Raw genomic sequence first — 26,280 nt, forward strand, 5'->3', positions numbered from 1 at the left:
TCCTGTGAAGATTCTGCTTTCACCTAATTTCCCCTAGCTTTGTGATTGGTGAAGTTTTGTGGCTGACACCAGAGTTTGTGAATTGCACGCTGTTGGCTCTGCGTCAGCCTGGTATTCTCTAGGGTTTCTCTGAGCTGCGGGTATCAAGCAGCAGCTGTTTGTGAACCATGCAGAGATCAGTATTTAACAAGAATGTCTTTTGAAAAAGGGGAAGAGAGAAATGTAAAAGTCAGGATTATTTCAGTTTCCCTTTGTATGTGGTGACAGCTTTGCTTGGTGATCCTGTTCAGTAGGTCCTAGGGGTAGGTGTGTTTTACAGTCTGAAGAAGATGTAGCAACCAGAACTCCACTGTGGAGCACCAACTTTTGTGCAGGGAGTAGTGTGGCTTCTAATAATGAATAACATTTTTGGTTACTAGTACTTTTTTAGTGTCTGCCTAACACTGGATACTATCAGCCATTGAATAGTTTGACCAAAATGCTCTGGATAAGAGAACTTTGGTTGGTAATGAGCAAGAAAGCTCACTCAAAAAAGCTTAATACTGGATTGTCCAGAACCAGTTCTAATTTCATAAATTTCTAAATGCTCTGGTAGGGCTGGACTGTGCAGTGTCAGGATGGAAATGTCAAGAATCCTTTATTACAGGCAGTTATTTCTAAGATTTCATTCTGCAACAGTAGTTGAAAGATATATTCTTAAAAATAGAAAAGGGAGGGGAGAGCGAGCAAAAAAAGCCAGGTGGTGCTAAAAGATACCAGTTTCCAGACACCCTCCTGTTGCACACATGGCGTTTTTATGAATATTTCTTATCCAAGAACTGTTCACAGCGAACCAGGTGGGGAGATGCCAGGCCAGCCTGGCTGATTCAGATCTATTTAAAACTGGCACTGAGACAACAACTTTTAGTGAGAGGAATTTAAAACTAAGAGAGCTCTGCTGGATGGTTGGGCATTTGATCAGGCTCCCCAGGGAAGTGGGGAGCCCGCCAGAGTGTTTGAACAATACTCTTGGGCACACAGTGTTACTCTTGGGGTGTCCTGTGCACAGCCAGGAGTTGGATGTCAGTGATCCTTGTGGGTCCCTTCCAACTCAGGCCATTCTGTGATTCTGTGTTGCTTGGCTTCTTTGCTTGAATTTCAGATTTTGTCTGGCTCAGTACATGTCTTCCGCTCCCTTTTCTCTTTTTCTGCTCTCTGGCACATGGGACTTAACTGAAAAGTTAGTCAAAGAAGATCTGGCAGTGCTGCTATTGGCAGCTGTCTGTCAGGGATACTTTGCCTGGGCAAGATTCATTCTTTAAAGCAAAAGGGCTTTGACTTTCTTGGTCCAAACTTTTTGTATGCATAAAGATTTCTTTATTTGCTTGCTGCTGGAAAAAAAAAATTAGAATCTTCTCTGTGAAGAATGTAGCCAAGTTGGGTCATGAATGTCTTCAGTGCTGGAAATTTGAGTTTTCTCAAAATTCAGCTGAGAAAATTTTCATGTTTGGTCGACTATCTAAAAAGGAGGAGGAAATCTCAAGTCGGGACCATCTGTTTATTTTTTGGTATGGGGATAAAGATGCTGATGGGTAAAGAGGTGTCAGCTTATCTTCATTTAGCATTTTGATAAATTGAAGATGCAGAGACTTGAAATTGAGTAAGTTTAGGAATTTTGTTTCTTGGTACTGGTACTTAGTTCAGAAAAACTTTTCACAGTCAAATTGTGAATTTCAAATGAGAATTTTTCATTACTTATTAAAGACAATGTATTCCTTAGTGAAGTGACTTATGCTTCCCATTACCGTTTCCTAAAACTTCTCAAGCTGTGGTGCTAGAAAAAGTGTGAAAAAACTTGTTAGAATGTTCTGTTCAGTAAATTTCTGATCTCAGCTCCACAAGACACTTGGGTGTGATTCTTTGACAGTCTCACAATGCTAAAGATTCTGGCTTCTCTGTAAATATCTCTGGATGGATCATAATTTGAGTGACAATTAAAGGCTTTCTGATTCAGGCAGTCAACATGACAGAGAATAGAATCTCATCTTTTGTGAAGAAATCATTGAATCTAGCAGTGCCTGTGAGAGATTTAAGCACAGGCACAAAAACTCAGCCCCAAAAATGATTCTTCATCGACTTTGCTGTTCTTAAGATTCAGTCTTGAGGAACACATTCCTTTCCAGTAAGGAACTGTGTATAATATCTCCAGGATATTCTCCAGGAGAGTGAGATTTGGATTTCTACTATCAGTGATCCCCTTAGCCTTCTGTTTTCAAAATTCTTTACCAGAAAATCAAGGAAGTTTAGAGTTATCCCATAGGAACAATTCCAACAAAGGTTGCCAATTAAGATTTTTTGGAACAGCTGTCTTTCATAGAGTTTGACTTTGTGTATTGACAATTTGCTTATCTTTCTTCAAAGCTGAAAAACCTCAAGGAGGAGCTGTGTTTTAATGTGGAATTAGTTTTGCTAAAAAATCAATGGGAATAATAACTTCTCTCTTATCAAAGTTCACAAATATCCTAATTTTTTATTTTAGTTTCTACAAGTAAGCACATATAATACATTTAAAAGTATTATTTAAAATAATTTTGAAAACCCAGCTTTAACAGTTGGATTTTTCTGGTATATTTAAAGAAACTTGGATCCAATCCATCTTTAGTCATTTAAATATTTTGTTTTTCTGTTCAGGACGTTGTTTGCATAACTCATTTTGCTTTTCTCAAAGGTCAGAGTGGTGTTTTCATTTGTTTCTGAAATCCCACTTTCCTGCTGCTGATAATAATGTGAATGATTTAAATATGAAAGTATCCTCCACTATAAAGAGAACAAAATATATAGATCAATTTCTAGGCTGTTTTGTGGTGTAGGGGACAGACTATGGTTCATGTATTGCAGAGGTTTTCTTTACTGATATTTTCTAAATAGAAAAAAAAGAAGTTAACATTTTGTGTTCTCTAAAGAATTGCAAGTCCTCAATACGAGTGTAGACATTACAGAGAAGTATTTCTGTGAAAGGGAAAAGAACTGTTGTTCTGGGTGTTTTGCTGTTTGCATGTTTCTCTCTGAAATTACCTAAACTCTCCTGGTATCATGTAACACTATGAATTGTGAATTGTTGTGCTTGTTGCTACACAAGGCATAGTTGTTTGTGTATAGTTTGTCAAAATCCCACTCTGGTGTTTATGGTGTGTATTGTTTGGTAGCAAAACAGGTACCGACTACTCCTGTCATTGACTTTCAGGTTTTTTCTAACACTGTTACCTTTATGTGAGGGCTTGCTTACGGTCTTAAACTGCAACTGGTCTCTAGAACCTTAAACACAGTACTGAACATGAAGGGTAACATCTTTGCAAGTCTTTCTGTGTTCACCTCAAGCCTTCTGGAGGCCATGTTTGGATTCTTATCTACCTGTACGGCAGATGAATTCTCTCTGAAATGTACCAGTTATGGCCTTTGAGTTTGTTCTATTTGGAACATTTGCTGAAACATCAAGAAAGGCATCAAGTATGAAGAAGCAGCATGTAATGGAGATTTCTTGATGGACACTGTTGTTATTTTCCTTGCTTGATGTGTCTTATCTATGATAGGAGGGAAGTCTTGAAAGGACATTGTTCCATGAGTGGCTAGGGTATTTTAGCCTGCCCTTATAAGGGATTAATATCTGCATCTTTGTTTTCGTGCTCAGAATTACATGCAGTCACTTGGTGGAATTCCTGGGGTGGAGATTCCATGGTTCCCATCTGTGTTCCTGAGTCTTGGAGCTTCTGAGTAATTATACAATTTTCCCTGTACTCGTAGGAAGCAATTTCATTTTGGCTGTAGAAAAAGGGATTGGGTTGAAATGGAATATGGGATTGCATAACTTTTTTCATGTTTAACCACAAATTCCAAAAATGAAAGCTATTGCACTTCCTCTGAAGATACCTACTCTTGGCTTTTGGTTTTCAGAGTCAGTAGAAATATTCAAACCCCATATGGAGTCCAAAAAGACCTATCAATTGAAAGGCTTACCCAAAATCTGTCATTAATGAATCCAGCAAAATTGTATCTCTAAGGAAACAGCACCACTCCTAGATGCCTATTCTCAATCCCCAAGTGGAAAAGATGGATATATTATGCAGTTGGGATGACCAGCAGAGCTGGCACAACTAGCATCATGGACTTTTCTGTCCATGCTGGAGGAGAAAACGTCACAAACACAGGTGCCTGGTCAAATGAAGATAATTAGAAAACTTTTTTTTTAAGTGTTGTGAACAAAACTAGTGCTTACAGTCTCTACCTCCTATCTTACAGTTGTAAGTAGAGACAGAAATCTCATGGAAAATACTTTAGGCAGTAGGTGATCAAGTAAGTTTTGTGCAACTCGAACGTGTTCTGCAGACAGAATCTGACAGAGAGGGATCTTTCAATGAATACGGGACAAGTCTGGGAACTGCATTTTAAAATGTGTTGTCTCATCTTGTGGTACTATACAATATAATTATCTTAACATCCTTTTACTCATCTTCCTCTAATGACAGACTTTGTCTGTCATCAGATGTATCAGTTTCCTGGAGAAAGATTTTGTTGACCCAGTTTACCAAGATAAGCCTGAGCCTTTTCTGTAGTTTGAGAGATTTAATTACAACTCTCCTGTTCTCAATGCTTAATTGTTTTCTGTCAGCTGGCCTTCTTGGTCAGCACGTGTGTTGCTGACCGCTGGGGAGAAGGAGGTAATTGAATGATTTGGGGCTCTCCCATGATTTTCCACTGTGCCACCTGTTTTGGAAGTGGTTGTAGAATTGCCAAACACACTGAAGTGGTTAGTGTACCAGCTACTAAAGAAGTTGAATGGGAGGAGTAGTTCTTGCCTGATGGGTTTTCAAAGGGAGCTGAGACTTTGATGTTCTGTTTTAGCAGCTGCTAGATATAGTGCTTCAGCCCTGTGCAGCACTTGTGCCCCTGCCTTCAGGCGTTGTATTCTTCTTTACACTGCCAGAATGGAGAGAAGAAAATAAAATAAACCAAGAGTGTGGGCATTACCAACAGTGTTGCTTTGTTATATTTTACACTTGGAGTTATAGTACCTTGTGTCTCATGCCAGTGAGTACCTTGGACTTAATTGAGCCTGTTAGAGTAAGAAATTCATTTCACTTCAGCTTTCTTTGTCTTTCTGACTGCTTCTTCCTCACCTCTTCTATTTTATGTCTGCTTCTGAAATAATGGTAGTAATTTTAGTCTTTTGTTCTGTAAAGGCCACATAAAATAGGGGGAGATGTACATGTATAGTGCACCAGAATTCCTTGCTTAGTCTAGAGGGACTGGATCATCTTTCCAGTAAGGATTGAGGGAGACAGAGAAATGTGGTGGCTAAAACAAGGCTTCATTAAGCCTTGTTAAAGCCTCTGTTAAAGCAGGAACAGACAACACTCTGCTATATCTGCTGAAGGCAGTTCACTGGGAATTTCCCCTTTACTCACTTAACTCTTCACTGCCAGAAGTAAGATGCTGTAACTCAATTTATTCTGTTAATATTGAACTTCTTTGTGGTAATGTGAACTCCTCTCTGATTTTGCTTTTTGAAATATTGGTTTACTGGAAATGCTGGAGGCCGAGCTCTGTTTTCAGGTAAAGAGGCTGATAGATTCCAATTGTAGGAAGGGAAGGGGGACTGTATTCTGTGTAGTTTAAAACAAAGAGGCCAAAATTGTGGTAAACTGGAATGGTCTCTTTTGGCAAGGCAATACACTTCTGTGGTATTTATCTCTGGAGGACAGAGTCAAAAAAACCCGGGGAGATTCTTGCTCTGCAGTACTAGTTTTTCCAGGTAAGGCTGTATAAATATATATAAGCCTTTCTAGTATTTTCTTGCAGTTCTTTATAATACAATTCTGGTACATCATCACCCAGGCGATAAAGGGGGACAGATGTACAGAAGTTTTGGGAAGGAAATGTCACTACTGGTTTTTTGTCTTTGTTCTGGTGCTGGCTATAGAATTTCTAATTTTTTTCTCTTCCCATAGTAAAAATCCCTAACACCTAAATCAAAATGGAACCTACCATTCCATTATGAAGTTTTTTCTTAGGCTGCATTTTAGCTATCAACAAAACACAACATATTTGCTCTTTTCTGAAAAGTAGTTTCCTTCAAGTAGGGTGTCTCTTGAGGATTCTCAGAAGGAGCACTACAGACCTGGAAAACTTCTGTCACTTTTAGCCTGAGAAAATTATTGCTAGGAATTTGTGCTGTCTTGGTTGAAATAATAAACACTTTTGTGAAGTGTCATCCATTTCCTCTAAGGACTTTGGGTGGAGTGAGGGAAGAATAGCACTTACTTTTTACAATACAAATACAGTGCTTTGTGGCCATCAATGAGGCTTGCAGTGATTAAAAAAAAAAAAAAAAAAAAAAAAAGCTGTGAAACAACTAGCATCTCACCTCTGGTGTTGCTGTCAGTGTGCCGTGCTGCTCTTAGGATGGCTGATGTCTATATCATGATGGTATCCATCTGTGGTCTCTGTATAAGTAGTCTTATTTATTTAAATTCTGTAATTTCCTGCAATGTGTGGGATAGGATGGTCTTGCCTCTGCAGTATATACAGTCACTGAGCCAGCTTCTTCAATAGATAACAACCCATGCTAGAATCTCTGTGTATCTGAGCATTTTCCACCAACATTGCCTGATTATATTTTACATATCTTTGTTACAGACTTTAGGAGGTGTGTGCTGTCACAGACATAGTCACTTCCTCCTCTAGTCCATTGTTAAATGTTCAGGGAGCCAGGGCAGGTGAGTCAATCTTTGTACAGGAGGCAGAAGTAAAAGAATTCTCCCTTAGCTCCAGCATAAATGAACTGCAAAAGGAGCCTGAGGAGGAAAAAAATTTAACAGGTGGGATCACTCTCAGATACAGTCTTTTTTGTGTTATACCTTGTTACATTAGAGAAATCCCCTTGAGGGATAAGGAAAGCAGAAACTATGTATACATATAGAATTGGGTTTCTAACCCTGGGCAGATAAGAATGCTAGAGGCACCACTTTGGCCAGCATGTGAGTATTGTCAAGCTTAGGGGGACTGTGCTATCTATCTTTTTATTGGGAAACTAACTCAGCTTCATTACATTGGATATAGGTTGATAAAATTCAGTTGTTTAAGGGTAGAAGTCTCTTTAGGACCTTTACTTTGCCCTTGTATCAGTGCTTGGGAAATTATTCAGAAACAAGAGGCTTAACCACAAGCCTCTAGCCTCACAGCAAGGACCCAGAGAAGTGACCTTCAGTTTTGTATCTTTTGTCTTCATTTACTTTATTTCGGCAGCTAGATATTATACAGCTTCAGTTGTGTTACTGAATGGTAGCATAGCAGATGCATCTTACTGGTGCCATGCTGTTTCTCTACCTCTTTTACTTGGAATGTTTATATTAAGATAACTGTGGCCAGCTGGCTTTCTGGTGACACTTTCCACATCCACAATCCCCAGTTAGATGAATTTGTAGATGTTTGCTCAGGAAGGGCAGAACAGATTCTAGCCTTCCCTTTAGGTATGTAGATTATAAATGTAGAGTATTGCTTCTTTTGTGAAGTTTTTTTATCTGGCTATAATTATTGAAATGTACAGTCATGATGTCAGGCAACTGTATGCTTCAACTGCATTGTCCCCATAGACAGACCATCTAAGCTGCCAGATTTATCAAATCTTCTCTAAGAGACACTCATAAGAGTCTTCATCTACCACATAACAAGGTGGTAGTTGTACTAGATGTCAAGCCAAGTTAGTTACTTTAATTAATTTCAGTGCAAATTCTGTGAAATCTAGAGGCTTGATGTGCTCTTTAGAGGTTTCAGTATTCTAGGTATTTAATAGTGAGACAACAAAATTGCCAAAGTGAAGTGCATGAGATGTCTCTACTACTTGGTCATATGGCACTAAAAATTTGTTTGGGCCTCAAGTGGATTGATATGTAGACAGCACAACCCTAAGGAATCCTTAAGGCCCTCTAGTGTAACACCATCCTGTGCTATGTCTTTTGGGATACTGATGTGGCTGGGACATTTAGCTCTGGGCAGGGGCAGGGCTTTGAGTACTCTTCCCCATCTTATGAATCCTAACCCTGCAAAACTCAACAGCCTGTTTTTTGTTTGTTTGTTTATTCTTCTCAAGTGCTCTAGATTTCACCAGTTTAGCCCAATTGTAACTTTTCACTTGCCTCTTGGGATTGAAAGAGGAGCCTGAGCTGCTTTCTTCATTCTCCTTTTTCTTACTCACTTGGATCTTGCAGCTGCTGCTTGAGCACATATAGCAAAGAGCACCACACTCCGGGAAAGCTTATGCAGGAGAAAGCTTAATGGAAAATATGAAAGGGAAAAAAATGTGTTTGATGGACTTTTAATATAAAAAGGGGGTAAGAAAAGAAAAGGAGGAGGGGGAGATTTATTCACTGTAATAAGAACCAAATGTTGGCTAGGACAGCAGCAAGTCTCACTCTTTCCCTGTAAACTCTGTGAGTGGCTTTTCAAAGGCATTAGGGGGTGCAGGGCTAATTAGTGGTCCTGATTTAACCCCTGCCTCTCTAGAGAGAGGTAAGGAGTATGGGTTTTCAGGAGAGATTAGTGACTTTAATTCAGTCAAAAGCATATTCTAGACAGATAACGGTGCCCATTTATTGTTTTCATCCTTGTGTGCTACTTCTGCTATCCACCTGTAAAATGCAAAATCTGCTTATATAAAGCACTAAAAAAAGCTTTCTGTCTAGAAATAAATAGAGCCTGTAAGTCTTTTTCAGTTTGGTTTTCAATGAACTTGTCTACAGTGAAAGAGAGAAAGTAGAAGAATGTCATTACAACTCATCTTCATAAGGCTGGTCCACTTGATTCATGCTAGCCTTTTACAGTGGAACCTCCTCAGTGAGGAGTACCTTTCCCATCTCTAAGTGGTGCAATACTGCATTTAATTTTTTGGTACTTTGGATTCTATGAAGTGTGTATATTCACACCAGAAACTCTGCCAGGATTAGGATAAGTGATCAAATTTAAGATGGCACCCAACACATGTTTTTAGTCTGAATGACTTAACCTAATAAAAACAGATCCAGACATTACAGTGAGGTAAATTAATTGGGTCCACCCTGCTTTGTCTGAACTTCCTTAATTAATACTTTAAAATTGGGAGTAGGGTGTGTGGGACCACGCAACACAGTTAAGGCTGTTGCATGTCAGAGTTAAGCAGGTAATCCTCCCCAAAACTTCCTTATGATAGCAAAATGATACCAGGTTTCTATTTTAGTCTTACTGTACATATGCCTTGCTGTTAAAATATTTTTGGAGGCTCTAATTGTGTTTGCAGGTGTGGAAATGCATGCAAGAAACATGAAGCCAGAAGAGCCTCCCACTCAGTAAAGCTCAACCCTGTGTTTGCACTTACTGAGGGTAGAAAGGCTTGTGATTTTGTTAGTCTCACTTGGAGGAGATCTGCTCAGTTACCTTTGTTACCTTTCCAGTGACCTGATGAGCCACAATGGGATGAAGACACTGAACTTTGTAGTCAGCTGATTCAGCCTTTCTTGATTCAGCTTTTCTGCTAGTGAATTTCAGAGCTGCAGTGTGTAAAGAGGAGGAAAAACAAAAGTGTTGTTTACCTGCCAAGTATTCCCCAGATCAGAGAAACTGACAGTATTTTTTAACAGACATGAAACCAAGGACAAAAATCATCTCCACTGGAGGGTAAAGATTTGATTTAATTTGCTGAGACTGGCATGTTTAGGGCTTCTGATTGATAATACCAGCTAAATCCAGGAGTAGCTGAGATAGGTTAGGCCGGGCCTTTCCTGAAGAGGTTATCCAGTGCTCCATAATCTCATTCTGCCCTTTCCCTCCTAGACTATCAGAAGGCTGTTATGATGCACCTAATTTCTAACCTAGCAGGTTAGACCCTTAGCACTCATGACCTTTTGTGTATTTGGAGACCTAGGATGTAAAAGGCACTTAATTCCCAATCTCCACTGCCTTTGTTATAAGAAAATACTGAGGTTCCAAAACCCAGGTTTATCAATGGTGAGGAAACAGCAAGAATAATTTTCAGAAGCTAGGGACCAGGAAATAAATTATCCAGCAATGTATACCAGAAAAGAAGGAAGCCTGTGGACTTTGATAGTACTTGTAGAAAAAAGTGAAGAGCAAGAAGGCAGTGGGCTGTCCATATATAGCTATTGTGCATGCACATCTGGAATAATAAAGTGGAAAAAGTTCACGGAAAAACAATGTGCAATCAAGGCCAGAAGGGACTGAGTTGAGGAAAAAGAAGAGAGCTAAGTGTGCCAAGGCTGGCTGAGCTCAAAAGAGGCATGCATAGTTCTAGTAGTGAAGGCTTAGTCCTGAAATAAGAGGAATGTCGTATAATAAAACAGTGAAAATGTAAGTTTAATTGGGAATGTTGGGGGAACTCTTGACGCTGAATACGTACCTGCTTGTGGAGTTGTGCAGCTGAGTGTGACACATGGACTCCTACAGCCACTGAAATGTGTTGGTCCTGCATCACAAGGAGATAAGCTGGATGCCTTTACTCACGTGTTTGTTTCTGAGTAAAATTCTTACAACAATATCAGTTCTCTCAGCTGAAAGGGGGAATTGCGAGAATAGCAGAGGGGGATTCTTGGAATTTGCTAGGTATTATGCATATTAAAATGTTCTGGATGCTTGAACTCTGCCTCTGGTAGCTCTTAGAGTTAACCTGTGAATGGATTTGGAAATTGCAGTTAAATGCACAAAACTTTTTGGTTTTTTTGCGTGAACCAACTCAGTCCTAAGGTTTTGCACATAAATATTATACATCTTCTGTTTTCTCATGACACAAATATAATGATGGTAAGAGCCCCTTCTGGAAGTAAAAGTAGCTTGAGCTACTGGGAAAAGGGCTGAAGAACTAAGGCTGAAACGATTTCATGATGCCTTGTCAATAATAGAGTAAAGTTTGATTGGTGGTCTGTGATAGAAACTCTCCTGCATCTCTGCACCATGTCTACCATGGGAGACTGTACTTTTCACTTTGAACTGGATTTGAACCCAAAATACAGTTCTTCAGGTTTCTTATGCCAATGCAGCTTCAACAAGCCTCTCATTAACTTTAGAAGCTTTTCCTTAGCTTATTTTGACAACCACAAAAGTAGATTGCAGGTCAGGTGATGGCATCCTCATTTTATATAGGCCATCTGCTTCCTGCCCTTTCCCTGTCTTCAAGTACCCGTACCATGGGGAGTTCTGGACAGCTCCCAGTGCCTCAGATCTCCAAAATCCCAGGCTTAGCTCTTACAGAAATATTCAAAATGCTTTATTCGCCTCTGGTGTGTTGTGAAACTGTTTTTCTTTACCTTTGTAAGATAGCTCATGCAATGTTACAAAGCAGGAGATTTTTACAGGCTTGCATGTTCCAGCAAACAGAGCTACACAGTCCTTGCTAAAATGTAGACTCTGACCAAACTGCACCAAAGTCATTCTTTCATAGACACTCCTGATAACAGCAGAGGCCAGGAGCGAACCATTCTCTTGTTGCTCTGTTTTTCAGTTTTTAATTTATTGCTTTTGAAGCTGAGGGGAAAGAAAAAGGAAGAAAGACAAAGAAAGGCCTCAAGGCTAGTGAGAGGCCCAAAACTCTCCTGCATCGCAGCCAGGACCCCAGCGTCCTGGGCTTCATCCCACTCTGTTTATCATTGCTCTGTAGCCAGCCCCAATCTAGGACCTATTGTTAGGGATGGAAGAAGCACATAGTGTGCCAAAGAAAATGTTCTATGTTTTTCTGAATGCCTGAACATAAGTCAGCAGGATGCTGGGAGCTGCCACACTAGACAAAATCATTAGTTACTATGCCAGCTACTTTCTAGCAGCTGGTGCTCACCAAGGATTTGTACTGAAAATTTCCTAGACTTGTCATAGCATCTGAATGCCCTGTGGGAAGGAAACTGCTGCCCCAAGGTTGTCTTGCATTTTATGGCAAGGTGGGGACACTGATTTATAAATGGACTGGGTTCCCTTATTGCCAGCAATGGCTCTTGTTCCTCCATAGCTCCAGTCTTTACAGAAAAGGATGCAAAGTAGTTTTGTTGTCAGCTTGTTTCCTTGTTTAGTAGGAAAGTAATATTTTTCTCAGTTTGCTAAACCTCCAGAAATAATGATTTCTGCTGTGATCCTATCAGTTCTCACAAACTAAGCAGGGTTAAACAGAGGAAAATTCTTCATAAATGCTGAAGTTTAATTTACAGAATAATTTGAGCCTAGTTTGCACTGCCTTTCAATGGGATGTAGACACTTTTCAAGTATTTCAAAAGTGCCTGCTTAGTGAGTGATATATGGAGAACACCAGTGTACTTCATGAATTGGTATTGTTGCCTGCTGCACAGGAATTGGTATCAAGCAAGTGCCCAGCTGTGCCATTGGAAGAAGGCTTCAGCTGAAATATAAATGTAAGCCTGATGTGTCATTCTTTTAGTACAGACTTGCTGGTTGTCCTATAGTTCTTTGTAACTATGAGATCCTCAGAGACTGGTGTTCTGGGATCTGATCTTGTCTATAACTTCAGTCCTTGGAATTGTCTTCAAATTATTTTGAAATGGAAACAGAGGCCAGCTCTCCCCTTTCTTTTAAGAGCTGATACTCACATCCCTTCTGTATGGAGACTCGATTTAAAATACTAATAAAACTGGACGTTTTATTAGTATTTTAGTACATGAACATTAATTTCTAGTACAGGTGTAAGTAGTTGATTGTATAAAGGCTGCTTACATCAGAAAAGGGCCAATAGATTGGAAAAGGGAACTAGAGTAGACAGGGAGTTTGGAACCAGAAAACCTGGAGATGAATGTATGGTGTTCAAGCACTTTTGGACTGGATCCCAAACATAATCACATGGAGATTTGTTGAAAATGGTCTCAGAAGCAAACCTGTATCTTTTGTGGTACAAAAAACTGCAACAGAGAGGTTTTATGCTGTCAGTGATTTGGAAGAGAGAATTCTGGCCCAGCCTTTATGAAAACTACATTTGAAAGAAAGGAACACAGTGGGTTTCTTGCCAAAAACACTGAGTAGCCTGAAGAGCTGCTGGAAGGACAGAATCTTGCTTACAAAGGATGGGCCATAATGCCAAAGGCTGAGATTTCCTGTGCATAGTGAAGGCCTGAATCCTGGCCAGGTCTCTAAACTAAGCAACTCATAAATAATTCTGAGCAAGCTGTGAGAAGATTGCTCACAACCAGCCTGGCTGACAGAATGAAACCAAATCTTTTCTGGTGGCACAGTCAGGAATTTCTATTTCCCATTTGCATGTGTGTGCATCTGTGCCTAAATCTGTTGTCTGTAGATGTGAAGAAATGAATATTCAGTCATTAGTGTTCGAGCAATAATCCTGAGTTGAAAACAAGTAGGTCTGGGAGTACTGACTCTACAATTCTCATTTCCATTAGGGGTGTGGAGGTTTTTTTCTGGTTATTTTTGGCTTTGCCTGAAACAGCCTAAGTTTTGAGCAAGCTTTTAATTCAGTTTGGGGTATTTATACAGTCTTCTTAACAAGTGAACTCTTTAATATCCATTAAGGTGTGAGGTCCTTTACAGCTGTTTTGCAGCCTTCATTATGGTGCTGAACCGGTTGTAATTTCCTTAGGCAGAACTAATTTCTGCTTCAGGATGCAGAAGTGTTGTCATGCTTTAATAGATGATCCAACAGGCAGAGACTGAGGATAGGAGATGCTCTGTGACACATTCCCATGAGCATGGCAAATAGACTGAGAGCTGGAGCCTGTCTCTGGCAGCAGTGTATTGAGTCTCACATCCTAAGCCTATTCTGTACCAGGGCAAACATCACCTTAGATGTAATACCAGCACTTGATAGCAGGTTATGAGGGTACTTCAAAAAACTGCAGGTTAAATATCTCTTTATGAGAGTGATCCCAAGACTGGCAAATACACTGGCTTGCTGTTGTCAGATATTGTATGTTTATATTATAGAAGGTTGAAGTTGTTTTGCAACATAATGCATAAATGCAGAGTAATGCATTTACTTTGATTTCTGTCTGTAAATAAGGAAAACCCATAGAAGCCAAGAGAAGAAGGGTTCTGCAGGCCAGGAGGATAAAATCTGCTTAGGCAAGCAACAGTGTTTTCAATATAGTGTCTAGAAGAAAAGTGTTGTTTTGTTGTGTCATATGGAGAGAAGGTATTGGAACTGCAGGGAGTTGTGTACAAGATTGTGCCACAAGAAAATCTTAGCTAAGTTTGTGGTTTTGTTTGGTGTTTTTAAATGAAGTTCTTCCTAAAGGTTTAATAATGTAGTTCCAACAGTGTTTTCCTGGCTAATGTAAGCCAAGTTTACTTGGGCAATGTTATGTCCAGTATATTGGTTGAAACTGAAAAAGTGAATTCCAGTGAGAGAATTTAAGAGTTCATTGAATTGGACAAATATTGGAGAAAGGCAGCATCTTGGTGCATTTTTAATAAGTCAGACTTGAGTATTTGTAATTCCATAAGTTAACCCTTTGCTAGATACCTCAAAACAGGAGAAATGAGAATCAGGGAAGTGTTTCTAAAATGTTGCCATTTAGATAGTGGCTCACATAGTACTGCAGACTGAAGTCATTGCACATTATCTCTGTGCCACAAAATCTGGCTATTGGCAGGTCCAGTTTTAGTGGAGTTGTCGTTTATATCAGTTTTATCTCCTCCATTTTGTCTTCACTGTTATATTTTAGAAGTAATCACTCAATCCTGAGTTTCTTAAGCATTCTTTGGCTCAAAGGATGAATTATATACATTGCAGGTTCTGAGCTGGAGGTAGATATGGGCGGAGTTGGAACAGATATTAGTTTCTAGAATTAATAATATAACTTGAATAAATAGCTTAAAAGAGTGCTTGAGTGAATTCTCTTATTTCTGAATGTTTTAAGGGTTTGCAATGACAAGGCTTTTGAGGGAAGGAGCAGCACATTCAAGGCAAGCTGAGATATGTTTAAAGAATCTAGGTTGTAAGTTGTGATAGGTACCTGAAGCAAAGAGATTGCAGTGAACTCCTTTGCCAAAACCATGACCTACACTCCACACTGTAGCATGAAAGACACCAATTATCTTTTACGTCCCTGTTATGTATGATGTAGATGTGAAATACAAGGGAAGCCTGCCCTGGGAATCCAAAGGAAATATTTGGAAGGAGTGGCTGAGAGAAACATGTCAGAGATCAACAGACACTTGGGAAGCTTGGGCTTTGAGGCTTGAAGGTTATATTAGCTAGAGTGTCAGGATTCAGTGGGCCATACAACATCTGTGGTGTGAGCACAGAATGTGTGAATTGCTGGGTTGTTGTAGCCTCTTCAGGACGCCTCGTGGTCCTGTCAGTCTGCCACCTGCTCTCTGCAAAGCCCCTCAGCCTTGTGTAGAAGTGTGTTGTTGCTGCCTTCTCACCAGGGCTTACAAACTTCAAAGCAAGCTAGTGAGCTTCTGTTGGTACTTATCATGTTGCAGGCCACAGCTGAATTCCTACCATGTAAGCCTGGGCTGCAAGAGCTCCTGTCTCTTTGCAGAAGGCCTTTTGTCCTCTAAGAAAAGCTGGCATTTCTCTGAGGATGAAAGAAACGATCCTATCTCATTCCCCCCACAAGCCTTTTGGATTGTAACTGTATGGAGTCAGTATGTATCCTAGTTCCAACCTCACCCAGACCGTCCTTTATCCTCTCTGGGTGTTGTACTGCGTGTCTGTTTCTATTCCATTGTCACTGCAGCATGTATGTGCTTAATGTAAGCCTTGTGTTACTGTATTAAAGCCTCTACAAATCAAAATAGTTATCTCATTTGTGATGGGAATCAGCTTTTTTTCCTGCTGCTATTTTGCTTGTCTTCAATGCTAATCAGCCACAGAAATGTTCCAGTTTAGACTTTTTATTCTCCTTTCCTTTTTCCTCCTCATGAGAATGTCTAGTAATATAGTCCCAGCCTATATTCAAGAAAGTGCTTAGCAGGAGGCAGTAGGCACATGACCCCTCTAGCAGGTGTTCTGGCTTGCTAAAGCCATGTAATACAAATTTATAGCTGGCTAAGTATTAAGAGATTTCTTTGAAGCAGCAATGCCTTATAGGCAGGAGTTCTTATATGCAGAGTTGTGAAAACATGGTCTCTCTTCTTTCCTCAGGGCTCCAGAGAATCATAATTTTGCCTTGGAAGGAGAGCTGGAGAACAGCGTCTACAAGGTGACACGGGGTCCTGCGGCACATCCCAGCTATCAGCTTCAATTTGCTGTGCAGCAGCTTCAGCAGCAGAAACTTCAGTCAAGACAGCTGGTGGAGCAAAACCAAGCACGGCAACAGGTAACTAAGAAAAATTCCTGCCTGGGATGTAGCAGTGCTGACTGAGTCTTAGATGTGAAAACAAACTCAGGGACAGTACAGATGGCAGAGATTTTGTCAGGGAAGTAGCTCTTAAAGTGGGTTGCAACAAAACCAGTATTACCTGCAGTGATTTTGATAGCATTTTGATACTGTGGTTTCCAGTAGCTTCTTCCATTATGTTGACATCTTAAGAGCTGGAGAACGTATGAAAAAGAGCTGGTATTATTGATGTTCTGGATGACTCCTAAGTGCCAAAGGTGGACCACTATGGGTGGAACAGCATTTTCATTCTGCTGGGAGAAGCTTTCAAGATTATAATGACTTAATTTATACACTTGTTACCTTACTTTGTTATTATGAAGAGAGAGAGATGTATTCTGAGTGATGTCCAAAATGCTTCCCTGCTAAAAGGAAGGAAGCCTTTGGGTGATCAAACCTTCATTCAAAACAACTTGGTCTCCAGCAGCAAGTAGCTTTTTGTTAGCAGTCTGGCATGACTGGACTCCCATGAGCAGACCTAACACGTGGAGGTCTGGACACCCAATCTCCCTCCTGTGAAGCAGATGAGTCATTAGTCAGGGCCCTTGAGAATAGGTTATAGGCAAATTGGGAGTAATCCTTTTCTGGGAGTATCTTGAAAGAGAGGCCCTTCTGCTTTTTGCTCCTTGCTCTCCTTCTTTCAAGGCCCTTACTTAGACATGTAGTTACCATCCTCAACTTCTCTCATCTAGTCTTCTTGCTCTCACTCACTTTCTTTCTTCTCTCTCCACTGGGCTCTGGGTGGGCAGATGTGGCTGCTCACAAGTTCAGGAAAGAGCCATAAACTGGCCTCTGCCTGGGAGGAGGCTGGAGCTGGCCATGGGGCCTGGCTGAGCCCTCTTCTAACTGCTGACATTGAGCTGATGTTATTCTTGGCCTGGGGCAAAGCCATTACTCAGGAGTTTCTGTTAAAATGATTCTTTGTTAAAACTCCTCTCACCCCCACAGCGTCCCCCCTCCTTTCTCTCCCTCCTTTCTCTTTCTGAGCCAGGCGTTTTGGAGTTGCTGTGTTGAGGCTATTGCCATGCTGCAGGACTCAGGCTGCGCTGATTTTGATGTTATTGAAGAAAAATACTTGCTGAACATGGGGGCCTTCAGACTGTCATGAATAAAATAGCATCTTAAAATGATTGTCTCTTGGACACTTCCTGTCAAGACATTGTATGGAGCCAGCCAACCCTCCTTTTCCAATAACTGTTGCATCAATTCTCTGATGCCCACCCTGCCAGTCATGACACTTCCCTTGCACCCTCTCTAGCTTTCTGTCACTGACCTTTCTGCTAGTTAGCTACTCAGACTTTAGTCCTTTAACTTGGCCTTTGTAAGTACTGTCTTCTCTTTTCTGTTGCTTATGCATTCTCTGACCTACATCTTCCCATTCACACTGCTTTGACTTCTGCACCACCCTTTCATGCTGACCCTCATTTGTCCTCCCCTTTTAGGCAGAGTTCATCCTAGCCTACATGGCTTTACCACATTTCCTTGTCAGTGTCACCTATGCTACTTATCTCCCATTGCCTGCTGTTTTGTTTCTCTTCCTTCCCATGTATTGAGATCTACATCATCCTTTGTCTTGCCTGTTACATTCAAATTTGTCAGTCTCCCCTCAGCAGGAGAAACACGACCCCCAGGACTGAAGGCCTATCACTTGAAAGAGTGTCATCATCTCTCTACTTTGGGGAATGCATGCAGGATATCCCTGAAACTGTTTCATCTGATTGTTCAGGTTCTTGTTATGGTTAGAAGGCAGACTAGCCATTTGTCAGTGGCTGAAGTACATCTATTAATGAATATATCTTGAGCTGTACCCTGAGTGTGGCATGACCATGCAACATGACTAGGTGCTAGTCTTCTGTCGTTGGCAAAGGGACTAGTTACATGTGTGACTATATATATGTGATCAAGTAACAGAAGCACCATGATTAATAACGCAGCAAATGCTTCTCCTGTACATTAACCAGCTCAGTATGTTGGAGATGAGATGGATGCTCTGGAAAGTGTGGGCTTTTTTAGTCAAGTATGTGTGTCATAAGAATCCCTCCATTTACCAGGCAGTAGATCTATCTTATCATGTGTGTTACCATGAAGACTTGTTGTGTGCTTTGTTGCAGCACCCACTCTTGGTTGAACTCTTTCCAGACATGTAAGAATGATGATGATTTCTCCAGGCATTTAACAATCTGTGGAATATCAAATACTGTGTGGGTGGAGGAAGAGGAATTATAACAAACAGTTTTTACTCAATGTATGCAGAAGCTAGTTCACATAGTGTAGTATGGTAGGAATAGACCTTTGATTGCAGAATAGGTACTTGATTACTTGGACCAAACTGGATGGATGAGAATCTAACAAATAGGTAGAGTGATATGGGCCAGAAACAGACACAGTAACAGACCTTGAGAAAAGTGAACAAAAATAGGAAAGGGAAGAGTTTGAAAGGAGAGACAAGCAGCTTAAATCTGATATCAGTAAAACCAAGGAACAGGATTTACAAAGTCAAACCAAAAGACAAGCAAAACAGGCTTATAGCAGTATTTTTAATGTTTAAAGGAGGCTTCATGTGACATGTTATGACCTAGATGTTATTATCACTGCTGCAGTTGGCAAGACAGTTAATACACCATCATTGTTTATTCTCTAATTGTTTCCTGTCCTGGAAAGATGCCATTAGCTGTTAGGGAGGTTCCTTCTTTGTGTGGCTATGTTCTGTCTGCTTAGCCTAGCATGTACTGGATTTAAAATTTTATGCAAACATTTCACATGGGAAAAAAGCTAAATTAAAACAAAGGAAGTACAATTGTATCATGGAATGATCCCTGTCAGTCCTGCTTACATCAAAAAGGCTCATATTAAGTAAGACATGAATCATGTTAATGAGTTGTGTGGGCAGTTACGTGATCACAGTTTCAATCACAAGTTTAAGTAGATTTTATGCTCTAGATCAGGCTGAGTTTATCTTAATAATTCTCCTCTCAGTCATTTAAAAATTGTATGTCCTCTGAAATATTCCTCATTTTATGAAGTTCAGCAAATTTTTATCTTTTTAATATTTGTGATTCCCTTCTGACATATTTACCATTTATTTAGATCTGACTGGAAATGCTGAGTACTGTGAATAATAGTCTTAGTGTTCCTAGAACTTTATTATTGCTGCCTGAGGATATAGGGCGTTTTTGAATGCAGCCTCATCATTAAACTGTTTTCTAAACTGTTATATATTGAACTGCTGTCAGATGTGCAGTATCTCTTTTCCTTCCTTCCTTTTCTTGTTCATTCTTGTTTTGCAGCTTTCTCCCTCAGATTGTTTTCCCACTAAATGTGCTAACTGCCATTTTTCCTATTTGAGTCTTGTGATACTGATGAGTCAAAGTCTCAGTGTAAGTAAAACAGAACAACCATTCTAAAAGTAGTAGTCGGAGCTGATTTATACCAGCTGAAATTTTGTCCCCATGTTTCTGATCCTGTCACTATTATTAGAATTATGGTAACACCCAGATGTATTAACTGTCTTTCCAATACAATGATACAGCCCAATCCTTGCCCCAGAGAGCTAGCAGTACCAAGAGAAATAAAACAGAAGGCACCAAGTCAACTGAATAAAGTATATTTTTTTTCTTGCTCTGAAAAATTTACCAAAGAGGACATGGTTCAGGACAGTCTATGCATACCATATGCTGCTTCTTCTTCAAGACCTCAAGATACTCTTCTTAGTACAGTTTAACACTGTGGTAGTTAATAGTACATTTTGAGCCTGCTCTTTATTTCCACTTTGTGAATTTTCAGTTCAACTGACCGTTGTATCCAAACTGATTTAACTGAATGCATTAGTATGTGTTCAAAATAATTTCCACTAAACAATTTATATGACTGGAAAGGTCTTCCAAGGCTTATTAATTCTCTGTATTTTTGCAATGTTATCTGAGACACAACTGATTTTCTAAAAGTGGTTGTGTTTTGTTGGGTTTGCTTTTTTTTTAAACTTAGAACCTCTTTATTGTTTATTGCTTATAAACATCTCAGTTTGCAGTGTCAGGGATTTGGAACTAGCTGCACGGATCTTTATGCAATACATGTGTATGTGCATCTGTCTGTCAGTTCTCATACACTGCTGAGTCTCTCATCTTTTTCAGATTTGCTGATCCAATTGAATGTGAATGACTGTGGGATAGAAATACAAATTACATTAAGATGAAGAGCCATATATCTGGGAAGAGGGTTCGACTACTGTTCCCATTAAGGGAATGGCTTCAGTATGAGACTACTCCTAATTAGACAGCACAAAATCCAACACAAGAATGCCCAGACCCATGAAGGGAGGCATAATTTGGGGTATGCTTTATATTAGATACTGTAAGACAGATTTGCAGGAAATGAGCTTCATTACCTCCTCTGGTCACACAGTGAACATGTTTTTGCTTGCAACATTTTTTCCATTACTGTGCTAGGGATGGGTGTTAGATACAGGGATGGTAAGTGCCAGAAACATTCTTTCTGTTTTTGAAGATCATTAATATATCTGCTTTTCTTTAAAGTACTACACTACCTCTGCTTTTAATCACTAACAGCCCAAACTTAGCTGCTACTGACTAATACTCTTAGATGTTCATTGTCCTTACTGACAAGGTGTACACATTGAGATTTTCTAATTAAAACGTTTCCTTTTTTTGTACAAGGAATACTTTGTGTATGGTGCTGTAGATGTTGAAACAAGGAAATATTACTTCAGTCTGTGATGTAGGGAAAAATACTTTCTGTCAGTGCTTTCTTCATGGGCAAGACAGGGTTAATACTGTTCCTCCTCCCCAGAAGATTGTGCGCAAGAATTAACTCACTAATAATTTACAGAAATTTTAGCTAAAATGTCTTATAGCTTTTTTAGTATTTTTCAGGTTTGTAGCCCTAGAGACTTGTTAGGGTAGCAAATGTTTCCTCAGCATCAAGTTAAATCTGCCAGCCTGGGAACTGTAATTGAAAGTTTTTCACTTGAAGCAGCAATAGTTGTATGATGCTACCTGCTTCAGGACTGCATCTGTCAGGGTTTGTCTAGGCTTCTGCTTTCCCTAGACCCTTAGTCTTCAGAATCATGAATGATAAGGTCTGTCTCCTGTGTTTTGGATGTGCTGAAAACTTTCCAACCCTTCCTTTGTGTGGTCAGGCTTTACTCTCACCAGCTGTCCTCTTTATTTGCACAGAAGCTTCTCCTGGTTTCCTGTCCTGTCCCCATGGGCTTCACAGCAGGGCAGTATACTTTGTAGCTGAATCCAGAAGCCGTGGTCCTTGTCAGCTTCCAGTCTCCCCATCCTTGCCTGGAAGACAGCCAGAATCTCAGCACAGTGTGGAGACAAAGACATTTTAGGAAGTCTGTAACCCCCAAGAAAAACATCCATGACCTTTCTTTAGGCAGGTTTCAACACAGTTTTTGCTGATCAGGCTTTGTTAGAGCATCCATGCTTGCTGTTTCTTCAGAGTCATGGATCTCCTTGCCAGTGCATATTAACACAGGCAAGGGGTTATGACTGTATGTGTTGTGAACTCCAGGATCTCAGTGATTTTGGTAACAAGAAAAAGAACTTCCAGAAAAAATGCATAATGTCAAAATAACTTATAGGAAAGATGGATAATATTTCACAGTGAAATGTCACTGCTGAATAAGAAGTGGGTGCAGTGACTTGAGGGTCTCCATCCCAACCCTACGACGTGTCAGGCTCTGAGATGCAAGAGACTAAGTCCCAAGTTCCATTTTAGTTTGTTTTTCTGGGGTGAGGTGGGGTGTGACTGCTATTTTCCAGACTACTGCACTTGTACTAGCTTCCTTATTGAGAATCTGGAAGCTGCAATCAAGGTAGAGCTTCAGGGAAGGGAGAGGTTAAGAAGGATTGGGAGCCCAAGGGCATCTTGTCAGTGAGCTCTAGTTAGGAAACAGGCCTGTTTTGGCTCCTGCACTTCCTTCTCTCCCTAGAGCTCTGCCTGTCAGAAACGCCTTCCCACACATCACTGCTCTGCCATTTGCCAGAGAATTGCGGGGGAGAGGGGCTTTTCCTGTCTGTGTGCTGAGACTCAGCCAGCTCTCAGACTGTGGTTTTCTCTGGAGCCTGGAGCCCATTTGCTGTGGCTTTGTGTATTTTCCACCCAAGGAGAAACTGAGGACAAACTCAGTGAAGGGCACTGCTCCCAGGGTCACACAGAGGGCTCAGCTCTTCCCTTTATCTCCTATCACTGACCTCTAGATGCCAAATTACAAGGTTATGGTATTGCCTCTGTTCTGGGAGTCCGACTGACTTCGAGGAAAGACAAAGCAGAACTCCCAGCAGGTTGCTCCTTTCTGAAGAGAGTTTAGCAGTCTGCAGAGCTCCCACAGAGGAAATATTCTTCACTCCCTGCTTTGCCAGGCCATTGCTCAGTTCTCCAGTGTCTCATGACATGTAGATCCTTTTGTTCCCAGTGTCACATCTCCAAAATGCTTACTCTCTCACATGCTATAGGAATAGAAATATTTTCTGTTCCCTCATATTACTGGGGATTTCCTTTTTGTCAATGGTGGAGTTGAAGTTCCTTTTCCAGAAGAAGGTACCCTAGAACTTTTCTATTATTCCAAGCACCTATACAGTTAGACCAAATAAATAGCATTGTATCACCTTCCCCATCACCTTTCTCTTTCCTACAACTGCGCCTCAATCCTACCTCCCACATAAAGAATAATGTAGCAAGATAATACAGAAAGTCAATGTACTGAAATATTTACTTCTTTGTGGGTGGAAGCCCACTGCAAGATTAGATTGAGGATTGGGCCTCTTGTTTTTTTATCTGGAATAGTAGAATTCTGTGGCAGTAGTGAGATTGTCTGCCTTCCTACAAGCTAGTCCTGGTTTCCAAGGGCTTAAAATTCACTGACTTAACAATTGAACTCTTTAGGTGTGGGACTTTCCCTGGAGCCCTGGGGTTGCCTTCACTAGGCAGATATTATCCCTTACAAAAATGTTACCCACCTCCATCAGCATTCTCAGCAATGTTCACAGAGGTAATCACCAATTACTATGAGATTTTTTTTTCTTTTTTTACCCAGGCTGTTTTTGCCAACTACTCACAATCCAGCACCAGTCTTTTATCTATGCCAGCTGGCTCTGATGCCCGCAAGACATCAAATGCCACTTCTAGTATCCAGAAGGCAGCCAGTTTGCACAAAGTGATGCCATCCCAGAGTACAGCTCCTCAGCTGGTTCCAAAGCCTCCAACAAACCACAGACAGGCAGTGATTAAAAAGGCTGCAGCCCAGAGGATATCCAAGTAAGTTTTATCTCTTCCATCCACTATAGGGAGTTGGCACTGGTTCCCCTGAAAATGAGCATTGGAGAAGAAACTGTCTGCATCTGACTCTGACAGATCTTTTTGGCTGTGCTGTCCAGGATAAATCTCAGAATAATCTGAGGTGTACATACTGAAATAAGCATTGCACTGTGTTGCAGTTGTGTGTTTCATAGGGGTATGGAAGGTAACTGTAACAGCATACAAAGGTAAGGACATAGAAACTGTCATTCAGTAATGTAAATACAGGCTGCTCGTGGCCTTTTTCAATGCCCAGGACTATTCCACCTGATTATCAGCTGCTCTTCCAGATGATTACAGGTCTTCTGTAGTTCTTGTGTTGTATCTGTCAGTCCCATGCAGATGTCTCAAATAACTCAAGAGCACCAATTAAGGTACATCTATGTTTAGGCACTTAAGTCACTCCCTCTGTCTAATCTTTGATGGGGGCTAGAATCTAGAAGAGGGTGCCAAAAAAAACCCCAAAACCCAAAAAAACCAAAACAAAGCAACAAAGCAATTCAATGCCTTTAACAAGATAATCTGCCCCTGAGCCAAGTTTTCCCATAAATTTATCACACCATGTTGGATTTAGGCCTTCAAGCCACAAGTGTTTATTTCATTTGAAATGCTTATAGTGTGCCTGATGTAATGATGGCTTTTCTCATTAACTGTAGAAATCTTTCTTTTAACTTTTAGTAAGCTTTTAGTTAAATAATGCTTGCTTTTCTAAGGTAAGTGGATGGATTTGACAGTTATCTTTAAAAACAAATGCTATATTTAGAAACAAACAAAATTATTCACTATGAAATTTTGCTTACTGATTATAAGGCTTCTTCCTTTCCATTTCTTGGTATGTCTTCTCTTTTGTGCATTATGAGAAAATCTGAGCAAGACTTCTGGGTTTTCAGCTTCCTCAGCTCTCTCTTTATCTCCTCTTAAGTGACAGAACTGCATTAGTCTAAATCCTTCATCAGGTTTTCCCTCATATATCCTCAGACTTGTTTCATCCTGAAAAATTGATTTCATAACTTCCTTCCTTGTACTTACTCTACAGCCAGAAGAGTTGTAAAGCTTTCAGAGCATGCTCCTGTGAGGTTTCCTGATTCTGTTTTTGCTTTTTGTTTAAAGAGAAAAGTTGTAGTTTTAGGTTACTGATGAAAGACACCTCATGAAGATGCAGTCACTGTGTGTGAATCAAATCTGGAACTGCAAGGAATATTTAAGGAACTTGGACAGAACTGCTTTGGGGAGTTTGTGTATTTGCTGCCTGTACTCTTGCTATCTGAAGAGATAGCACACAGAGTTAATCCCCCAAAACTATTAAAAAAGAAAACAAGATGTTAGTAAATTTTGTCAGCTCAGCAAATGCAGATGTGAGCACCAGGTCTGGCAGGTATGCTCTGGTGGCTTTGCTATCTGATTTCTTTCATGTTGGGTGGTTCTTGTTAGTACAGGTGACAGGCTGTGTCAGTGGGTTTCTCTGCTGGCCAGCAGGGATGTGTATTTGAAGATGCCGGTGTGCTGTGCTCACTTCTTGGCAAAGGAAATGTTTATCCTTGTGAGATGGAATTGCAGCTCCTTGGACAGACTTTACTTTGCTGCATTTTTGTGGTTTCTGCTCTGTGACAGGCAGGAGTGTGGGAAAACCGGAAAAAGTTCAGCACCAAAAATGCACAGAAGGGGGAAAAAAAGCAAAAGATTCCTTCAGAATTTCAGAAAACTAATCCAAGTGTTGAAGGCTGCAAGGAGCCGCTCCGGAAATATTTTCCAAGTTGCCTTTCAGTCTCCAGCACAAGGCTCCAAACCCATTCTTGCCATTCATGGGATCTTGCAGTAACATTTTTTCACTTACATGGAAAACAACAGTGCCTAGCTGTATTTCCAGCACACTGAGAGCTGATCATTTAAAAACTGCTATGTTTCAGACTAATTTAATCCATTCATTGTTGTCAGGAAAAGACCAGATACACATCTACAGAGGAGAGTGAATGGAGAAAAGCCTCTGTGTCAAAGGAACATGCACTAGAGGAAAAAAAGATGTCTTGCATGCTTCAGCCTGTTTTCTGCAATCCCTGATAATTTGTACAAAGTATTTTCTGACACATTGTGTAGTCCACTTTCAAAAAAGTCCAGTGGTAGAAACTCTGTGTGCTATGAAAATCTTTTTAAGAATCTAGACAACCTTTTAATCACCTAGTTTCTCCTGATGTGCTGAATTTTTTCTGAATTTTTCTTTTGAATTCTTTTCTGAATTTTTCCTTTGTTTCAGCATGTTGTACCTTGTTCCTCCTTCCTGAACCCGAAACACTTTCTCATGTAAATACTTTCCATCTTTTGAATATTCTTTTACTTCTTGGGGTAACCTAATTTTGCTTAGACTTGTTGTGGTTTTGTTAACCTCAGATAGTAGTTCTACTTGCCAAGTCCTTAATTGTCTTGAATTTACTGTATTTTCTTCAGTTTGTCAGAGTGCTTGGGCTGTAGCACCTAAAATTGTACTTTTCCGGTGAGACTACCATGTCCTTAGGTTATGACATGGCAAATATAGCTCTCCATAACATCTTTTTGGCTGCTTCATTTGTTAGGTCACTTTTGATTTGCTGCCTTCTTTTACTCC

General features: G+C 40.3%; 1 protein-coding gene across 6 annotated transcripts in view; it reads left to right on the plus strand.

Annotated features, from left to right (window-relative positions):
- TTLL5 (tubulin tyrosine ligase like 5) overlaps positions 1-26,280 on the plus strand; it is a 129,190-nt gene that overhangs the window by 82,269 nt on the left and 20,641 nt on the right. For 4 of the 6 annotated variants that reach the window (XM_059850017.1, XM_059850013.1, XM_059850014.1 and 1 more), the window contains 2 exons: positions 16,124-16,298; positions 23,422-23,642. In XM_059850017.1, the coding sequence (XP_059706000.1) occupies positions 16,124-16,298; positions 23,422-23,642 (396 nt within the window). Of the gene's footprint in view, positions 1-16,123; positions 16,299-23,421; positions 23,643-26,280 lie in introns of those variants that run through there. The other 2 variants (XR_009486985.1, XM_059850018.1) reach the window with 2 other exon arrangements.

The sequence above is a fragment of the Haemorhous mexicanus genome, chromosome 6, assembly GCF_027477595.1.
Source record: "Haemorhous mexicanus isolate bHaeMex1 chromosome 6, bHaeMex1.pri, whole genome shotgun sequence".
NCBI lineage: Eukaryota > Metazoa > Chordata > Aves > Passeriformes > Fringillidae > Haemorhous > Haemorhous mexicanus.